We start from the raw sequence: 15,000 nt of genomic DNA, 5'->3' as shown, positions 1-15,000 counted from the left end.
AGAGATCTAGGGAAGGAAATATCAAGGTTGGCAGGGGTACAGGAGGTTAGGAAGTGTTCTTATGGTGATCTTTGTGTAGTTTGTGTATTTAAGACGGGATTCATGTGTTAATTTTTTTCTTTCTTTCTTTTTTTCTTTTTTTCTTAGGGAATTAGGCCCGCATTTTCATGTCCAAAATCATTTTCTTGCAAATAATGTGGTATTTAGAGTCTGTTGTAAACTACCTGGACAAAGGAAGTTGCATGAAGCAATTTACATGAAGGCCTATATACCCTATTTGGCAAGACTTGAAACAAATCAACAGACAAAACAATATATATATTCTAATATAATGCGTGTATGCAATCATAGAAACATCTAATGTGTTACTCAAATATGATGTGAAGTATTCTCTTCATTTTGTGTTGACAATGGTTAGCAACTACTTTACTCCTGATTTTGTTTTTCTACCATAATACCCACAAATCACACTGAGTGTAAACGTCTTTGCCCATTCCCCTTTTCCTAATCCATAAATGTTTTCAATTGGCACTGATGGGAACCTAACCAAATCAGACTTCACGATGGTGGTTTTCTAAAGTACTAGAGAATTATTTCAGTTGGAAACTTGTGTAAATTTTTTATTAATATTATTATTTCCATAAATATTCTATAACTATTTACATCTCCAGGTTGCTTTTGAGTGAGATTTTATTCATTTTTTTTGTCACATCACATACCAAGGACATGGGGAAGGGCATGTCTTGGAGACTGATTTGCTTCATTCCAGTAATCCTCAATATTCATGCAAGTTACTTCAAAGTAACACAATTATAAATATGGAATTTACTTGATCTGTTACTTGCAAGTTTATTACCTCAGACTTAAATGCAAGCCCAGTTTATAATGGATGTGGTCATGTTGTAAAGTTTTATCACTGATTTTGCTTCACTTTTAGCCTTTTTTTATGATATGACTTTTACTGGCAAGATCCAGAGCTTTTCACATAGTTTGATGTGAATAGAATGAACTCTTGTGTTAGTATTCTGCACAAACCTTCAGTTTCTTTCATCCTTCCCTTCCCAGTTACCTCCATGCCTTTAGAAATTACAGCAACAGGGTCAAAAAACATCCTCCACATGCATTATTTTATTATAAACCAGTTGAATATGTCATCAAGGTATATTTGGAATAGTTAATGTATTTCATCTTTCTTATTTAAAATTATACCCTGCCAATAAAGAAATGATAGGAAATTGCCTGTCATATTTATTTGCATGTAGCTGTTGCATTCAGTACTCTATTTTGATCAAAAGCCAGTTTCTCTGGAAATGATACTTGTTCTTGTTGTGATTTTCACACTGAAACTGAAAATTTAGGTCAGTTTAGAAATCCTCCTGGATTCCATCTTCAGACCTAAAAATGGAATCCAGGAGGATTTCCAAACTGTTGTTTCACTTTTAATAAACTGAGTTTGTACATCGTGGGTTTTTCTAAAATAGTATCAACACCATAGAGTGTTTTACCATTTATCATCAAATAAGGAACCAGTAGAAGCCCTACTCTACCAAAACACATATGCCAGGGATTTGACGTCTGTCAGAGTGCTGACTTCATATTGTAGCCTAACCATTACAGATCAAACAAGTTTCAAGTGGATTTGGATAAACTACAGCCCAACCACAACATCCTGCTTTCAGTGTCACTCTTCTAAGTATTTACTTAAATAATAACCAATCATGTTACATTTCAGTCAACTAATCAAAATGCCACAAACTCAAAGTCACCAGCAGTGTCACAAATGCTGATTTGATTTTGTCATTTTGAATTAGTGTAGATGTCCTTATAATAGATATTTATTATAAAAAAGTAGCTAGTATAAGCTGTATCTTGCAATGATATGCATGAGTGATGTATAACACCAGGCAAAGAGTACTAAGCATAATTCCACCTACTTGTGTCCCTGTTTTTTATTAAATGAAGGGAGAGAGAGTGTAATCTCTCTTTCTCTTTGTGTTTGTATTTATTTATGAGCAGCCCTATACTTAAAGTCTATGCACATTACCATGGCAAAAGAAATCTTAGTTCCTAGTATAGCTTCAACTTTTAAGATAAACTCCTAAAATGCAAATTGTATAACTGTATTTTTTTTTCTTTCTCCTTTCAAAGACAAATGACAGTGGAGAAGACTTGCAACTTGTTGTGAGATTAGTACAGCAGCTGGGGGCAGGACAGCTGGTTTTGGACCTTGCATTGGATGCCATATGGCTTGCTTTAAGGTGAGTGAATTTAGGCTTGCAAGTTGTGTTGACTTCTCAGTATACATTTGAAAAAGTATATGATAATGGTAATATTACAGTGTAGGTATTCTCCAGGGAAAGTTAGTTACTGTTGAATTTTATTCCTGATAGCGTATATTAATTAGTATATATGGAAGGTATGTTTTAAAATAAAAAGTCAGAGAAGCATGAATTAGTGAGTAGTTCTGAGTTTCACATTTCACACTTAACAAGGTGTGAAAATGCTAAAATGTGCAATAAACCAGTTGAAATGCTTTTACATGCATACACTCTTTTGAGTTACGTTGATATTGTTTTACATACAAATACTCTGTAATCAGGATTAGTGTAAATTATGAATTTATGCAAATAAGAAATACAAAATGAAAGAGTTTAGAGCATGGTATAACTAAAAGGGTGTATGTGTGTGCTAGTGGGTACACATGCATGTGCTCACAAGCTGCCAGTAGCTATTAATAAATATTGAAGAATACTCCATTTATGATTAGTATATGATTAGTTTTATGACTTGAAATATTTGCAAACTTAAAAGAACCATTAACAAGTTAGTTAAGGAAAAAAAGATATTTAACCAAAAAAAATAAAAGATATTGTATTTAATGAGATTATTATGTGTTTTTTGTTGTTGTTTTTTTTCAGGCAAAGTATTGTTCCAAAATTTTGGCAGCATTTTGTAACATTTGAGGCCCAGAAGAATGGTAAAGAGGAAGATGCTGGAGAAGGAAGTGTTGAAGTTATGTCAAGAGTGGCAACTGCAGTCAGCGAGCTGTATGATAGTGCTGGATCTTTCGTGCCGCAGATTAACAGGTAAAGGCTGTGAATTACCTTTGGACATAGGATATTGTATGATTATGTCAGCTTTAATAGTGAAATAATGCTAACTGTAAAGTATGCCTGTAGGTCAGATTTATGGTGAAATATTATATCAAATCACAAAAAGTTCATCCAATGGTGATTTTAGACAAATGTATATTTTGCATAAATTTGATTGTGCTATGTAATGGCTACTTGTTTCTGATTAGTATTTTGAGCCGTATTTTATTGTAAGAGCTTGCTACTTAAAGTATTTAGGCTATAAACCAGTGTATGAACACAGTATTCAATATTTAAGAAAATTGTATGCCTAAAAAATTAGATAATTTTATTTTAATATCTTATATTTAATTTGCATTACTTGAAACCATATTTTTCGAAGTCCTTTACTCTGTCTTAGGAAAACATACTTTCTCTCATATCTCTTCAGCAATAAAAAATAGCTAGGAAAGTTAGGTCAGGTCATCTACAAAGTATTATGGACTGATCACATTTGAAGGTGCGAAATGCTGTGTGAGCATTCTGGAGCCAAGTTTGAGGATTGCATTCCTGGGGGACTGATGGAGCACTTCAAGTTGCACCTGCGAGCAACATTGCACAGCCAGATGCCTTCCTCCTTCACGCACCTGCTGCATAAGTTCTATTCTGCTGCATTTAAGGTCTTCTATCAAGCTGAAGTTGGAAACCAGGGTTGGTCATTTTGTCTCTTGTAAAGGACATTGTGCTTTTCTTACTTGATGTGCTAGCTTTTCCTTTATCTTCTTTGTTTCATGTTCTGGTTGCATTTTATTAAAATTAAACTTTTTTAATTTTTGTGAAATTTGATATTTCAGCTGATTGAATTTATATACGACCTTTTTTATGCCTTATAAGCTATTGATATTTTGATATATTAATAAATGAATTCATGTACTCTATTTACATGCATAAAATTTGTATCTAGGAAAGATTATGAAGAAGCAAAATGCACAAATATTATATATGGTACTTTTATAAACATTTTAGTGGAAGAACCTGAAGAGGTGACTGATGAACCAGTGCCATGTGGGGGCTGCGGAGGTGCCACAGATGCATGCCACTGCCAAGCTATCACCAATACATTTTGTCAGGTCAACAAGTCAGTATAGTAATGCCTGAATGTTCATAATTTTCTCTCTTTTTTTTTCTCTCTCTTTCTTTTTTATCTTATATTATGGAGATAGATTTTTTTTAAAGATGTGTCATGTTACTTTAGAATTTACTTTCTTCAGTTTGGATTTCATTTATTTGTTGAATAATAAGCTCCCTAGTCCCAGATTATCCATACACTGTTGATGCTCAGAATAGAGTATTATGTCTTTTGCAGGAATTTATTATAATCTGTATATTACTTGATAAATTATTTTTTCTTCTTCTTCTTCTTCTCCTTCTTCTTCTTCTTCTTCTTCTTCCTCTTCCTCTTCCTCTCTCTCTCTCTCTCTCTCAAAGGAATTCTAGTATAATCAAAATGTAACTTACTGTTTCTCTATAATAGGCAATTGTATGGACTGGACCTTCTGGAGAGACTGGCTGGGGACATCATCTCTTCCTTACTTCTCTCAGTCATCACGGACCATGTTTCTGCAACATGCAGGGACTCGTATGATCAGTCTTGCATCAACCAGCTGGAGAAGGTGAGGTTCTGATTTTATTCCCCCTTTTTTCTCAACCTTCCTGGTATTATTTGTTTTTATTTTTATTTTTATTATTATTATTATTATTATCATTATCATTATCATTATTGTTGTTATGTTATTATTATTATTATTATTATTATTATTATTATTATTATTATTGTTGTTGTTGTTGTTTTTTTTTTTTTATTATTATTATTATTATCATTATTATTATTATTATTATTATTATTATTATTATTATTATTATTACCACTACTACTATTAGTAGTAGTATTACTAGTAGTAGAAGTAGTAGAAGTATTAGCAGTAGTAATAGTAACATCATTGTTTATACTCCTCCTTTTTTCTTTTCTTTTCTTTTCTTTCTTTTTTATTTATTTTATTTTATTTTATTTTATTTTATTTTATTTTATTTTATTCTAATCCTGCCTGGAATTATTATTATCATTGATATTAGTAGCAGCAGCAGTACTAGTAGTAGTACTAGTAGTAACAGTAATAATAGTAGTAGTAGTAACAGTAATAGTAGTAGTAGTAGTAGTAGTAGCAGTAGCAGTAATAGTAACATCATTATTAACAGTATAGATATTTCTTTTTTTATCATTATTATGAATATCTTTTTTGTTGTTGTTGTTGTTGTTGTTGTTGTTCATAAAAAGTCTGGTCATGGTTTAGAATTCATTTTGTGATTTTGTCTTCAAAATCTTTTACCACAACTTTTTCCAACCTATCATTTTATTACTGATTTCTTCACTTTTATTTCATTACAGTGGGTAGAAAATGTAGTGGTTGGTTGGCTTGAGTTGGTATACTGTGGAAGTCGCGGCCAGCTTTCCACGGCAGATGCTTCTATCCAGACTATGGTGTCTAATAACCTCAACCAGACATACATGACGGCACTCTACCATACATACACCACTACCAGAATTGACCAGCTATTCAATATTGTTATTGGTAAGTGGATTGAATGGAGTTTTCTGTAATAATGATAACGCATAAAGGTTCAAGATTATAAAATGGTTGGGTTCCGATTGCAAGAATATAGAGAAAAATGAAGATTAGTTCCATTTTAGTAAGCATAGAAAAAGAGTATGATTAAGAATTAATCAGGGAAAAGAAAATAATATTGTTCATTTGGAATTTCATAGATGAATGGAGAAATATAATACATTGTATTGCTTGTGTGTTCCAGAGTACCCTGAATCTCAGCCTGCTCTAGAAGACATCCGTGAGTGTTTAGATCGCACTCACCTGAGGGACCGCTTAGTGGAATCCCTTCGCTCAGCAATTCAGGTGAAGCACAGCTTTCTAACACTGAAATCTTCCTCATAATTTGCTTATCATGGTTTTTTTAAAACTGATTTATAGTGTAAATTGCAGTGAATTATATGTTGTTTTTTTTTCACTGGATTTTTTTTCAGTTTTTAAGCAAAATATTGTGGATACTTTTCACAACCATCTTTTATTGAGGTTTCAATAGACCTTGTATACTTCATTCAAATGTAGAAATACTTTATACACAACAGAAGACTCGTATGTTAGCTAAAATTATTCTAAAATCCCCCTTTTATTTTCAGACACGTCTTCTGCATCCAGGAGTGAACACAACAGATGTTCTGCATGCTTACATCTCGGCCATCAAGGCTCTGCGTGTTCTAGATCCCAAGGGAGTCCTCTTGGAGCTTGTCTCAGAACCTGTCAGGTAAGATGGTGGTGATTAGCCCTTGTCCTAAAATGTTAGTGATCTTAAGTTTATGTATATATTGATATTGTACTAAGTTTGGATTTTATTATAGACTTGTCCTTTATTTTCCCTAGACAATACCTTCGTGGACGAGAAGACACTGTAAGGTACATTGTAACCAGTTTAACAGATGAAAGTTGTTCAGAGTTGTCTGAGGAGCTGCTTGTGGCTGCACCATTAGTCTTGGATGATTCTCATAGTGATGATGACAACATGGACAACTGGGAAACTTGGACACCAGACCCTGTACACGCTCACAACTGTAAGTGGTATAATTTGATGAAAAGTTTCATTTAATTCAGTGGTACAATTGCCATTTATTAGATATTGATCAGGATCAAGTTTCATTTAATTCAGTGGTACAATTGCCATTTATTAGATATTGATATTGATAAAAAAAAAGACATTAATATAATATTACACACTGTACCAAGATAGGTATTGGATAAGAACTTGTAAAAAAGTGGCAGTGGAGGCACTCCCTATGACACCAGAAGAGCCACAAAACACCTCATAGGACAGTCAATATATATGTTAGGGAGGCTAACACTGAAACAGTTTTGAAGTGTGAGGAGGCAAAGCTGGTGCACCAAATGACAGAAGTATTCGGAACATGAGTTGTATACAGGGAATTTCCATGCACAGATTTATTGAAGAAACAAATAATAATTATTGATAAAAAGAAATGACATTGACACAGTGCCACTCCTACTGTTACCTCCTGAATTCTACTTTTTAGATTTCATGCTAGCATCACATTCAAGAAAGTGATTTATAGAAACTGGAGGAATTTGATATAATTATATTTTTGTACCCACCTAGAAAGTACTTTCAGCTTGCAATGGGCAGACAGAGAAGTTTTCACTAGTCATGCCCGTGTGCTATGTTGTGGGGGGGGTTGATAAGTTTCTGTAATCCATGCCTGTTTGCTAAGCAGCCATATTAATTGGGCTATGGTTTACCAAGCAAAATGAACTGAACATTAACCCTCTTACAATCATTTACTAGATCTTCAGAGACATTTACTAGGCCAATCTGACCACATGTAGTTAAGTTTTTATTTCTGTTACTGTTAGTATTGTAATTTGTTATTATCATGATTATTATATCCTTCTTAGCTATAGTAAGAAAAATAGAAATATTCTTAATCTCTGATTAATGTTCAAGAGTTTATGCTGTTAGGAGACAATTGCTGACGAATACTTGTCGTGTCCAAAGAAAAGATAATACTCTATGTGATTACATGTTGTTCAAGGGTAAATAAAACAGTCCATTTCTGTTGCTTTATAGATGTTGTTTTATAGATGAATTTGACTTCCAGTGGTTCTTGAAATGCATTTTAGGGTAACAAGCCAATTCTCAGGTTTTATGAATTACTATTACAGCAGGAGAGGACACAAGTCAGATATATATATAGATAAATAGATATAGATAAAGATAAAAAAAAAATGAAAGGAAAAAGTCACCAACTTCCTTGAATGTCAGAGATAAGATTTTAAAAAGCTAATTGCAGCATTGGTACCACCATATAAGTCCAAAGACACTGTTTTTATTTTCATGGCAATAACTTCTTTGCTATGAGTGTCACTTTTTCTGACTGACTGACTTCTTTAAATTGCCTTTTCTGCACTGGAGCCACTGCAGTATGCATTGTGAAACAAGAATATGCAAACCTTGTGATGTCTAAGATCATGTAATTTCTCACATCATTTATAAACTCTCTAAGTACCATTCCCTGTGTTTTTGGCAATGTTTTGATAAAACAATCAAAAGGGTTATTTTCCAAGCACTTTAAAGATTGTTTTCCTTTTATCATTAAACTTTGTATAGTTGTATAGTAAAATATGCTTTTATAACTTTTTTTATGACAGTGAAATCAAAATCCCAGCGTACTGCAGACATCATATCCATGTTGGTCAATATCTATGGAAGTAAAGATGTCTTCATCACAGAGTATCGCACAATCTTAGCAGACCGTATTCTCTCTCAGTTCAGTTATGATACTGAAAGAGAGATTAGGTATTTGGAGCATCTTAAAGTAAGGTAAGACCCTGTTTTATAATGTACTGAGTAGTTCATTTCACTGATTGATTCTGTTATGTTTTTGTCAAGGGTTAGAAATAGTAAGGGAATTATGTCAGTTTTATATGTAAGTATAATGTCTTGGTGATTGATCACAGCCTGATTTGAGGCCAATTTCTGAATAATGAGATAAAAGGTATACCTAACAGTATACAGTAATTATATTTTATGTATACAGGTTTGGTGAAACTCTTGCCCTTCTTCACAAGTGTGAGGTGATGGTGAAGGATGTTGCTGATTCTAAAAGAATCAACACTTCCATAAACTCTGATGAAAACCCACACAGGGAAAAACAGAAATTCCCAGTATCAGCCATGATTTTGTCTGCTCAGTTCTGGCCCTCATTCAGAGAAGAACGTCTGCAAGTGCCAGATGAAGTCACAAAAGAGCTGGAAAATTATACAGAAGCTTTCCAGGATCTGAAGGGCAACAGGACCTTGAATTGGAAGCCTCATTTAGGACAGGCATGTGGTTGCTTCTCATTTCGTAAATTACATCATTCTAGATGAGTGAGATTTATTGATGGTATATGGAAGCTGTGTGAAGGAAAATTATTTAATGAATTTTAATTGTGTTTGATGTGTTTACATAATAGGGGAAAATATAATAATGCTACACAGTGACAGGAATTTACATAACTCACAATGATTCATAACTCTTCCTTAATCTCTTTCAGGTTCAGCTGGAAATTGAACTTAAAAATCGCACCTTGAATTTAACAGTCACACCAACACAGGCCACAATTATATATCATTTCCAAGAAAGGAATCGGTGGAGTATAGACGACCTAAGTACCATGACACAGGTCCCTAAAACAGTATTGAGGCGGAAAATAACTTACTGGCAAACACAGGTCTGTTTACACTTTGAGTGAGTGTTAAGAATAATTTTGGGTTTAGCAATGTTACAAAAATTGGTTATTGTTTTCAAGCAAACATATACAACAGGAAATTAATACAGTTGTCTAACTCTAATACATTTTTACTTCTAGTGGTTATGTGTTTCCTTCTTAATTTTCTTCTTGTTTTTTACAGTTTCAAATATTATTTCTGAACTGAGAGACAGAGGGGGTAGAACACTACAGTTGGGGCAGATAATATTTGAATATATGCCTATTTGTTGACATGGTTGTCTAATATATAGATGGGACCTTTAGTTAACAGTGTGTTAAGAAGCAGGAAAGTTCTAAACAAAATTATTTTGCTATTACAGGGAGTATTACAAGAGGTTGAATCAGATGTGTTTGTGTTAGTGGAAGGAGAAGAGACAGGTGAGGAGGGACAGACTGCTGCAGCTGGTCTTCCTCTGGCAGACATAGCCCCACCAGCCATAGAAGAAGATGAGGCAGAGAGTGTGATGGCCTCAGCTCAAGACCAGAGAGAAGAAGAACTACAGGTAAGGCATTACTTTGATAAATACTTGGATTAAGTAGTTTTTCCATCTTCCTTTTTTTTTTATTCCTGTATGTAAATGCTACTCAAAGAAACAACTTTACTAAAAGGTTAATTGGGTAATATTTTAGTACATTGTGATCATCCTTTAGACACAAGAAGGATAACCTTGTTGTTATCCTAAGAGAGATGAGGTAATAGTGATTAAGAATGGAGATACAGAGTAACCATTTGGATTCAAATATGCTTCAAATATAAAAAAACAAACTATGTAGAAATTTTGGACATAATTAGATTTTTCCCTCTTATGTCCCGATAAAATTATCGTGTTCCAAGTAAATGCCAGCACCAATTAACCTGTCACAAATCATCACCAACTTGTAAATTGCATCTTCACCTTTGTTAAAAAAAACATGCATATAATATATCACAGCAGGAACTACCATTCCTTTTCTTTCACAGGTGTTCTGGTCATACATTGTGGGCATGTTGACAAACCTGGACTGCCTTCCTCTTGAACGTATCCATGCTATGCTCAAAATGTTTGTACAAGGGTCAGTGGAATGCAGCCCACAAGAACTGAGAGCTTTCTTGGACCGCAAAGTACGTCAACACCAGCTGCTCCTCACGAATGGATTATATAAATTGCCCAAGAACTGAGGGAAATTTTGAACTTCTTTGTTGTTTATGTAATGTGTAAGGTTTTTTATATCTGATTATTTGTTAATCTTCCTGGTGATACAAAAATATTTTTTATTTTTTATTAAATAACATTTCTGACAAAAGAATATGTGAATACACAACAAGGACTAAAAGTGAACTCCTATGATGTTTTATTCTCCCCTTTTGTTGTGAAGAACTAATATAAACAAGGGATTTAGTAAAAAAAAAAATTCCATGCATAGTCATTGGTTTACACATATTTATACATATTGTTTTTTCTTTCTTTTCTTTGTCTTTTTTTTCAGATTCTTTTGCTTTTGTATAATTCTTCTGCAGTAGAATAGTACAGGAGTGGAGTGTTTAATTTATTATTTACAAGATGGAAGAAATTGTAATTTGTACCTTTTCTGCTCCAAATCTGAGAGAGCCAGCTTCTCAAGGGCATCATATTCATGTTATGATAACTGAATACTCTGTTTCCACATAAAAGAACTTCAAAAGGAATGTCAACACTACCTACTGCAGTGTAATTCACAAAATATTTGAACAGCTGTATATAGATTTTCCCAGAATGATTCACAAAATATGCACTTAAATAGAAGTGACATTTATTGCACAGCAACACCCCCTGCCTTTGTTTTATGTATGGGTTAAAAAAAACATCCCATTTTAATCTAATGGTGTTATTTGCTGAAATGATAAAAAGATGGCACTGCTTAAAAATTGTTGCTTACTCTAACCTTTCAACCATCAATATTTGATTGGAAAGTTCCTTGGATGAGATATGTGCTACAGTGATAGCAAATTGAACATCCTTCAGATGAACTAATTGAATCCTAGTTTTTTAAGTACTTTTTCTCTGTAAACATCCTTTTTCTGTATTCTTTTAAACTTTTCAATCCATGCAGTGTTGGAAGGTGCAGTGAATTGGGGACCACTAGGATTTGAGCTGATAAGGAGTGTCTCAGAAATTGTTTAGACTCGTGCTTGCTATTTGGGAATGTGAAATGTTGCCCTTACATACAGTATAAAGGTCCTTTTCTTACAAAATGTCTATGCATCAAAAGACTGTCAGGTTCTGCTGGGTGCCCAGCCATGTTGGAATCCCCGACAGTGAACAGGCAAATATTCACACGTGTCCCAGCCACAGACTACTACCACCACCTTAATTAAGACCTTCCTTTATATCCAATAGCAATCTTTCCAGTCAAGTCTTCACAATAATAAGTCGCACCCGCCTAACACATTCCTATTTGAAGTCACATTCTGACCCACTTCTATGTTCCCTATGTAATGTTCCTGTTCCAGTTCCACACATTCTGTTGTCCTGTCCACACTTTAAAACCACCCATACCTCTGCTCTCCCTCAACTATCCTCCCTTCACTGACCCCCCAACCTGTCAGACGTCCTTACAGAATCCCACACTTTCTGTTTTGACAACCTGTTCTCCTTCCTCTGATGCATACAAATCCTTCACTTGATCTAATGCCTCTTGCTGAATCCTACCTTAACTCACTGACGCATCCTTTCCTTTACCCATCTTTACTGTTTCCAGTACCACCCTACAACTGTTAACCTATAGTAACTATTCATAAACATCCCCACACTCTACCCTTTCTAATACTATACCCTCTTATAGTGCTACATGACCTTAGATGTCTTGTACATTTACTTTGCTTTTAACCATTCTCAAAAACTACGCTTCTAAGAAATGGCAGATATGATCTACTGTCATCATTTTCTCAAAACATTTACTATTACTGATATTTTAACTCTTATATGTATATTGTGTATATGAATGAGTGTGTGTGTGTGTGTGTGTGTGTGTGTGTGTGTGTGTGTGTGTGTGTGTGTGTGTGTGTGTGTGTGTGTGTGTGTGTGTGTGTGTGTGTGTGTGTGCGTGCGCGCGCGCGCGCAGCGTCTCTGAAAATACGAAGTCAATACTAAGTGATGAGTAACGTAATATGTATAATTTGTTCGGATAATCTGAATGCCCTTTATCTTGTGCTAAAATCGGATCATAGTTTTCGTTATTATTCATCAGTCGTGGTATTTCTCTAAGGAGTCGCATCCACATTTGATCAGCAGAGCGAGAAAATACATGTTAGCAACTACTAGCTGTGTGGTTCCAAGGAGGATGAAAAACAAGTCTAAGAACTTACTCCCAATGTATGGTATCTGATGTCTTGAAAAAAAAATCATATTTATTCAGATGAAATGGACAGTTCATCTCTCACTACTCTTGTCATTTATTCAATCTTTTTTTGTTTCTGTTTGACAGTATGTGCGTAAGTGTAGTAGAAAAAATTGGCCTACTTGTGTTTTTATATATTATCTTGATATGTTTTTGAATTGATAAAATGGCTTTAGTGTTTTCATTTCGTCAGATCTAAACACTGATTCAATAAACAGAAAATATGGTATGTTATAATCATTTTCGAACATCAACTGGAAGCACAGCCGTATTAGGGCTATGAATACCTGGATGACTGTATGTGCGTGTATGTTGAGGATCTGAAGCTGTTAAACACTTTATTTAGAATCACTAGTTTTATATATCATACACTTAACCTCCTGTCACGCAAATATCATAACATGTAGTATACAAGAATGTGTTTATATGAAATATATAAATAGATAAATACATATATGTTTTTTCTACTTAGATTTTTACTATCGTTTTATTTAATAATTGTAAAAAAGAAAGTAACCCCAGTAATGGGGGCAGTCATGCTTATAATAAGTAGGCCTACGGTCTAATCCCCGGGATAGAGGTTTTTTGTATGGCCCCAGTTCCTTCCGCAACACTTTCATTCCCTTTTAGCATGAGCTATTGGGAACTTTTTTCATTGGCCGTATCCCATTGATAATATTTGCCCAAATATTTTTCACCATGTTTGAGCCACATCCCTTATTTGGCATCGGAAGGACTTCCTTGTGGTTTTGGCCATCAACCCAGTTCGTAACTGCCCTTGACGTGTATATTGGGCAGTTATCCTGCACGATGATTGTATCTGGTAAGGACTGATGATAATAATTGGTATTTAATCATTACAGTTATTATCATCATCATTATATGAATATTGCTACTGCAATTATTTTCATAATCACCTTCACTAAAAATAAATTATTATAGTTAATTTCCGTAATAATATAAAACTAATAAAGGAAATAGTAGGGTAATTGATATCATGAATGAAATTAATATTTAACAATCTCTTTCCCATTGCGTTACGACATTGCTATAACTCTTCAGTAATAAAGAAAATTTACTAATTCAGTACAATGATGATTTCATCGGTAAAACTTTTAGTCATAGATTTTTTTTTCACGCATTCTGTCTTTTGTTTCCTTAATAACGGGGTTGTTTCCCCGTCCTTTGCCCTTTGTCCTCGGCCCTTCGGAAAGCGGGGTGAGGAAGGGGCGAGATGAGGCACTGAGGTTGGTGTGAGGGCGTGTAATGAAGGATGAAAAGTATGTAACCCTGATTATGTTCTGTCATAGAGAGAGGGGCTGGGAATAAGAGAGAGAGAGAGAGAAACAGACAGAGATAATGAGGATATAGAGAAAGAAAAAGGAGAAAAAGAGAGTTGAGACGAGACTTCATACACAGATTATCATCCGTAGAAAGTAAAGCGCACTAGTGTGAACTCTGCTTATCTTGGTGTTCCATTCCTCCCTTCAGTCCACTTGGAGCGTTAGTTCATCACTTTCATAGGTAAAAGGTAAAAACATGCAGATGAAATATGTTAAATGGGTTGAACACCCTAATGTAGATACCTGCCGTTGCAAAGAAAAGGCTTTATGGAGAAATTATCGTTACCAAATGTAGAAGCACGCGTAAAATACGTTTAAAACTTCGTAACACCGGAAACATGACCTGATATAAAGAACGTTGGTAATACACATACACGTGCGCGCCACACACACACACACACACACACACACACACACACACACACACACACACACACACACACACACACACACACACACACACACACACACATACACGTACACTAAGAAATTGAATCAAACAGCTATTAAATTAATGCAGGAAATATTGCACTTAAATTGACAAACAGCTTTCCCTCATAGTAACACAGTCATGGCGAAATGGATATGGTCGCTGCTTCCCCCAAGGAAGACCGGCGATCGAATTATTTCCAAGCCAAGTGGAAAAGCTTGCACGTAGGCGCCGTTGATGTCTTTTGTGGTCTTCAATAGTACGTAAATAAAGCTGTGCTTCTGTTTACATCGGATTTTTATTAGTCTGTCTGTCATGCAAATCAAGCTACGAGTCACATATTGTGTTTCTACTTCATCTTTCTATTTCTCTGTCTTAATGTATAATTATCTTTCTACCTGTAGA

The 15,000-nt window shown here is 34.5% G+C and overlaps 1 protein-coding gene across 1 annotated transcript in view; it reads left to right on the top strand.

Moving 5' to 3' along the window:
* Nucleotides 1–10,788, top strand: part of LOC119572266 (anaphase-promoting complex subunit 2-like) — an 11,362-nt gene extending 574 nt beyond the window's left edge. The window contains exons 2-15 of the mRNA XM_037919275.1: nucleotides 2,149–2,258; nucleotides 2,919–3,086; nucleotides 3,592–3,782; nucleotides 4,098–4,209; nucleotides 4,606–4,744; nucleotides 5,518–5,701; nucleotides 5,940–6,040; nucleotides 6,325–6,449; nucleotides 6,566–6,753; nucleotides 8,363–8,534; nucleotides 8,752–9,037; nucleotides 9,250–9,426; nucleotides 9,786–9,968; nucleotides 10,427–10,788. Coding sequence (XP_037775203.1) covers nucleotides 2,149–2,258; nucleotides 2,919–3,086; nucleotides 3,592–3,782; nucleotides 4,098–4,209; nucleotides 4,606–4,744; nucleotides 5,518–5,701; nucleotides 5,940–6,040; nucleotides 6,325–6,449; nucleotides 6,566–6,753; nucleotides 8,363–8,534; nucleotides 8,752–9,037; nucleotides 9,250–9,426; nucleotides 9,786–9,968; nucleotides 10,427–10,624 — 2,334 coding nt within the window. The 3' untranslated portion in view covers nucleotides 10,625–10,788. The remainder of the gene's footprint in view (nucleotides 1–2,148; nucleotides 2,259–2,918; nucleotides 3,087–3,591; nucleotides 3,783–4,097; nucleotides 4,210–4,605; nucleotides 4,745–5,517; nucleotides 5,702–5,939; nucleotides 6,041–6,324; nucleotides 6,450–6,565; nucleotides 6,754–8,362; nucleotides 8,535–8,751; nucleotides 9,038–9,249; nucleotides 9,427–9,785; nucleotides 9,969–10,426) is intronic.
* Nucleotides 10,789–15,000: the final 4,212 nt, after the last annotated feature.

This window comes from Penaeus monodon, chromosome 4, assembly GCF_015228065.2.
Source record: "Penaeus monodon isolate SGIC_2016 chromosome 4, NSTDA_Pmon_1, whole genome shotgun sequence".
NCBI lineage: Eukaryota > Metazoa > Arthropoda > Malacostraca > Decapoda > Penaeidae > Penaeus > Penaeus monodon.
The sequence above is the reverse complement of the archived record's forward strand: the minus strand, read 5'-3'. Positions and strand labels throughout refer to the sequence as shown.